The sequence below is a fragment of the Oryzias melastigma genome, linkage group LG14 (assembly GCF_002922805.2).
Source record: "Oryzias melastigma strain HK-1 linkage group LG14, ASM292280v2, whole genome shotgun sequence".
NCBI lineage: Eukaryota > Metazoa > Chordata > Actinopteri > Beloniformes > Adrianichthyidae > Oryzias > Oryzias melastigma.
Genome location: NC_050525.1, coordinates 11,456,215 through 11,461,502, shown reverse-complemented (window position 1 = coordinate 11,461,502; position 5,288 = coordinate 11,456,215). Strand labels below are relative to the sequence as shown.

The 5,288-nt window shown below is 39.1% G+C and overlaps 1 protein-coding gene across 1 annotated transcript in view; it reads right to left on the bottom strand.

Annotated features, from left to right (window-relative positions):
- Nucleotides 1-282: 282 nt before the first annotated feature.
- Nucleotides 283-5,288, bottom strand: part of gja2 (gap junction protein, alpha 2) — an 8,811-nt gene continuing 3,805 nt past the window's right edge. Inside the window, exon 2 of the mRNA XM_024265768.2 lies at nt 283-3,513. Coding sequence (XP_024121536.1) covers nt 2,422-3,471 — 1,050 coding nt within the window. The 5' untranslated portion in view covers nt 3,472-3,513 and the 3' untranslated portion in view covers nt 283-2,421. The remainder of the gene's footprint in view (nt 3,514-5,288) is intronic.

Here is a 5,288-nt window from a genome sequence, read left to right as displayed (position 1 = left end):
AGTGGATTTATCCGCCCCGCTGCTTCCTTACCTGACACATTTAGGTCACATGTGTGCCTAAAGACTGTCCAGCGTGGCATACTAAATTAGGAATGGGCAGCTGCCCCGCATTTTTGACAAATAAGTTGACCAAGCAAGGAGCGCAACCTGAGCCTTTAGGAAACGGATACCTGAAACACTTCAACAGGTAAGACGGCTTCGTCTGACTCAAACCCACTGTTGTTTGAAAATCAAATTCCACATTTTCGGGGTATTATTTATTTATTTTTTTGACCAGGGCTGCGACTTATACTTAGGTGTGACTATATGAAAAACGAAGGCTTGTGTGTTCATTATCGTATATCTTAACCTCTAGCAACCACTAGAGGGCACTGTAGCAAATACTGACAGCAACACAGAAGAAGAAGCGCCGCTCAGTATTACGCTGGGTAAGATGGAGTTGTTCAAAAGTGACACAGATGATTAAGAATGAATGGATCTAGTGATTTAAAGTGACATAAAGAGTTTTGTGGACTTGTTATGGATAAAACAAAGTATTCCAGACACCAATTGCACTGAAAATGCCCTTCAAATTGAGGGGGAAGAATTCGGATTGGGCCTAATACTCCAGTGCGATTTATAGTCTGAAAATGTGAAAGGGAATTGTCCATATAGCTTATTGATCAGTTTTACTCCCGGCAGGTCCCACATGACCCACGAAACTTTAATGCAAAAGTAAATATTCAAGAGAAAAAAAAAATCATCATCATCCCACAATATTTATTCAAACTGTTGAAAATACAACAGAACACAGTGTGTGGTAGCTGTGAACTCAGAGTATTTGACATCACAACTTTAGTGGTTTCAGTTGGAGGATGTCGTCCTCACATTGAAATTCGGACCATTTTTTTCAAAAGGATTTATGAATTGTTGCCTCCAGCAAATGAGAACACTAATTTATGTACATAACGTAGTATTCTCATTAGTTTATTAACAATCCCACAACAGATCAATCAGAGTACATTTTCGAAAGTGTCGAAAACTCTTTTTTACTTTTACATTTCACAGACAAATTACTTTTCTTTTTTAATTGACATGCAAAACCGTTCATCTACTCACGATTATCCATCAGCACTTTGTAAACAACATAAATAAACATTTCAAGCAATCTCATTTGCATCCAAATAGCCAGATAAGATCATGAGTGAAGGGAAATAAAAAGTCTGAGTTGACTCAGTAAACATTAGAACAATTTAAGATATTGAGACAAAGTGCTTTCCATATCGATCGCCGTCAAAAGTGATGCAAACTCACAGAAAATCAGTTTGAAAGTGGTGATTTAGGGGTTTTTAACATGTTCTTGTGACATTTTTCTCAAGATGGAGAACACATAAATAACATTACACTTGAGTATTTTGTTGTTTAAATTATTGTGCATCAAGAGCAGATATATTATTTGTAACATAGAAAATACGCATATGCTCCCTGTTTTGATGCTTTGGGAAAAGGGGCGGGGTTTCTCCGTCTCAACAGCCCCCCCCCACAACTATGAGATGACTTTCTAATGAACTACTGTAAGAAACTATGCTGTAGAAACAACACTTTAAAAAAAATTGTGGATCATGATTAACAGGGCACTTTTAAAATGGATCAAAAGATGGTCGTAGTGGGACTTGAAATCCCGCCTTCTGCAGAAAATGCAACTCAACTTGCTGCTCCAGGAGGATTTACATTTTAAAAAATGGTCCAATGAGAGATGTTCAAAAGCAGTATTGGGTTTGCGGTAATTCAGAACTTCATAATCCAGATCCTGGACTCTTATTTATATTAAATCCAGATCTGATAACTGTTAAGAATCCATGTTTTCTCTTAAAATCAGTTGCTGGCGGTAAAAACATCAGTGTTGCTTATGGCTGTTTGGCATTTCTAATTAGCCCTGATTGAATATTTTAAGTCACCCTCCATCAATTATTCAGCTCTTAGGAATTTTACTGTGCACATGTTACAGAGTGTTTTTAAAGGTTTTGCAATAAAAAAAAAAACTTACACTAATTTCAATGTGACAGTAATTGGGTTTGATAATCCTGATCTGCTCTTGGGAAAGAATACTGATGTAGTCACTTTTATCATCTCCATCTTTTGGGGGATTTTCTGATTTCTAGGAATCTGAGTTAGAATAAAACTTTTCTTGATTACTTGAAGAAATGCTAACCAAGACTTAACTTAGTTTTGTCGAGATTTGAGGCATGATTTTACCAGATGAGTAGCTGAATGCTCGTTTTTTAAAATACTGATGCCCATTTTACAGACCTCCCACAAACAGCCACAATCCCAGAAACTCCAGCAGGCACTTGTTGAGCTAAAATGTGATGGCTATTACAGCTGGTTTTCATTTCTACACACATTTTTCACAGTGCTAAAGTTGGACCTTAGACAAAGTCCTCAGATCTTCAGGTCATCCAGCCTGCTTTTGTTGTTGCTGTGCTTGCTGGACTGACTGTTTCTACGCTGGTTTTCAGCAGGAGCCTCAGAGGCGGGGCTGGAGCACTTGGTCTTGTCTGAATCCTCTCCCTCAGCTCTGCCCTTCCTCTCCACAGCCAGGTTGTCTCTGTTCTGCTTGTGGACAGCTTTGCTGCTGTAAGGGTTGTAGGCGGAGTTTGGCTCTGAGGGGAACTGCTCGTGTGACGGCGTGTGGCTGGTAAGGTAGGTGTAGCTTGGAGCAAAAGGTGGGACTGCCTCGTTTAGGGATTTGGGAGCTGCCCTTGTATCCCGGGACCGTCTGTAGCGAAGACCCTGGTGACACTTTGTGAAGCCCAGATGATACATTTCCACCAGATTGAGCAGCAGAGAGACGCAGGCCACCCCCAGCATGAAAATAATGAAGACCGTCTTCTCCGTGGGTCTGGAGATGTAGCAGTTCACCATGTTGGGGCACGGCCAGCGGTCACAGGTGTACATTGGCTTCAGTTCAAACCCATACAGGAAGTACTGAGCTACTATAAAAGCCACTTCAAACAGAGTCTTAAAAATAATGTTGAAGACATATGTTCGCAGCAGTGCGCCTTGCAAGCGGACGTGACCCTGATTGTCTTTAATAGAGGCCTTCTTGGCTGTCTTGTTCTGCAGCTGCTGCTGGTTTTCACTCTGGATGGCGAGCTCCTTGAGCTTCTGCTTCTCCTTTTCCTCCATGCGGACCAGGTGAAGGATGTGGCCCAGATAAATGAGTGTGGGCGTGGAGACGAAGATGATCTGCATCACCCAGAAGCGGATGTGAGAGATGGGGAAGGTCTTGTCGTAGCAGACGTTCTGACAACCGGGCTGCTTGGTGTCACACGTGAAGCCGGACTGCTCGTCCCCCCACACCTTCTCCGCGGCTGTTCCCAGAACCAGAATGCGGAAGATGAACAGCACCGTGAGCCACACCTTACCCACCACGGTGGAGTGCTCCTGGGCATTCTCCAGCAGCTTCCCCAGCAAGTTCCAGTCTCCCATAGCGACTCATAAATGTCCGCCCATCAAAACTAGGAGAGAAATCTGAAAGAAAGTTGAAAAAAAATGTGTTAGAACATCAGAAAAGTTGTTTAAAATGTTGCTTTATGACGGATAGCGTTTACTTCAAGGTAAAATAGCTTTTGTGCAACACCTTTCAAACACAGAGGCAGCAGCATGCAGGAAAACAGTGATGAACTGATGAAGTGAATGTAACTATAAGAGGACATGCTAATAAAAGCACCAAAAAAGCAACATTTAAACTTTGGACCTAAACATAGAAACCGTTCACACAGATTTGTTCTGACTCTAGGTTCTATCAGCTGTAGATTAAGAAACCCGATAAGTTAAAGCCGAGGTCTGCAACCTTTAACATTAAAAGAGCTCTTCAGGCCAGTTTCTTTTGGAAAAAAAAAAAACTCAGTGAGAGCTGAAAAGTTCACCTTTCAGAAAAATATACTTTAGTTATGTCTTTTTGGACATTCAAATGTTTGCATTTATTGAATCATAACAATGTAATATTTTTCTACACGTATCACCTTTAATTTCTTTTACTTTTGACAAAAGCACATGTAAGTTCCTTTCAAAATAAAACACATCCTGTGTCAACTAAGATGTTCCTTCCGCAGCAGTTTCACAGATTTAAAAATTCAAGGAAGTCAAACATGACATTCTCATCTTACTGTCAAATAAACATGACAACAATGATGAAGAATCAAATTAAAAAATAAATGAAATTACACATTTAAATAACTTTTCCTCTGAACACCAACTACTGTTGTGTAGTAGGATATGTGCTTTAAAACTTACTCTAATAATAAACCACCATCGTATAAACTAAAACAAATCAACCACAATTACAAACTCATTATTTATTCAAATTATTAGAAGTTTTTTCTTAAAAACCAAAGAACTACAACAAAAGCATAAAAGAGCTGGATGTTGCTCAGGTTGCAGATTTCTCTTTTAGTAAGATCAAACAAATTACTATTATTTTTACAGACATTTTTTTATTATTATTATTTATTGACATCTTTAAGTAATTAAAAATTCTTCTAGAGAGTTATTGAATTAAAGATACATCAGTCCTACTCATATCTTTGTTTTCACTTATTGAAGGTTTTTAAATGCACCTCATGTGAGTTACATACCAATCTATATCTAAAGTGCACATTAATACACAAATATTCAGTTACTTTCTCAAATACCCACTATGGACTCCAGGATTTCAGTAAATGTCAGTCAGAAAGAGAAAGTTCATTCTAGGTAAACCTATTTGGAAGACAATAACATGTGGCTCCTCTGGGTCCTCTTATTTTGATGATGGTTCAGAAAAGAAGAATAAAAGTGATTGCATGATTGATTGGATGCAGTGATTCAGACAAAAGTTGAAGTACATATTTGTCATAGTAAAGAGGGGAGTCTTCCTCCAGTGAAATCCGCTTTTTCATCCAAAAAAAAGGAGGCTGAGCAGGAGAAAGCAGAGGATGCTTCCTCAGAGTGACAAGGATCAGCATGTCAGAGAGAGGATGCTTGAGAAACGAGGAGCAAGAGTCAAGACTGGTGGTTTGGTCAAAGTGACAGAGAGAACGTTTGGGTATACGGGTTGAAAATGGAGCTACCAGACAGATCAGAAAAGACATTTTTCCTGCAGAGCTTGATAGATGTAGGCAAAGAAATCAACAGCAGAAATCTCTTTGAGCGAGTTTTCTCTAAACTTTAACTGTAAAATTTAAAAGTTAACGTAAATGTCTTCTTGACACAAACAACGTTAAAAAAATATTTCCATCGCCTTTACTTTAAATCGTGTTAGGTGTTAT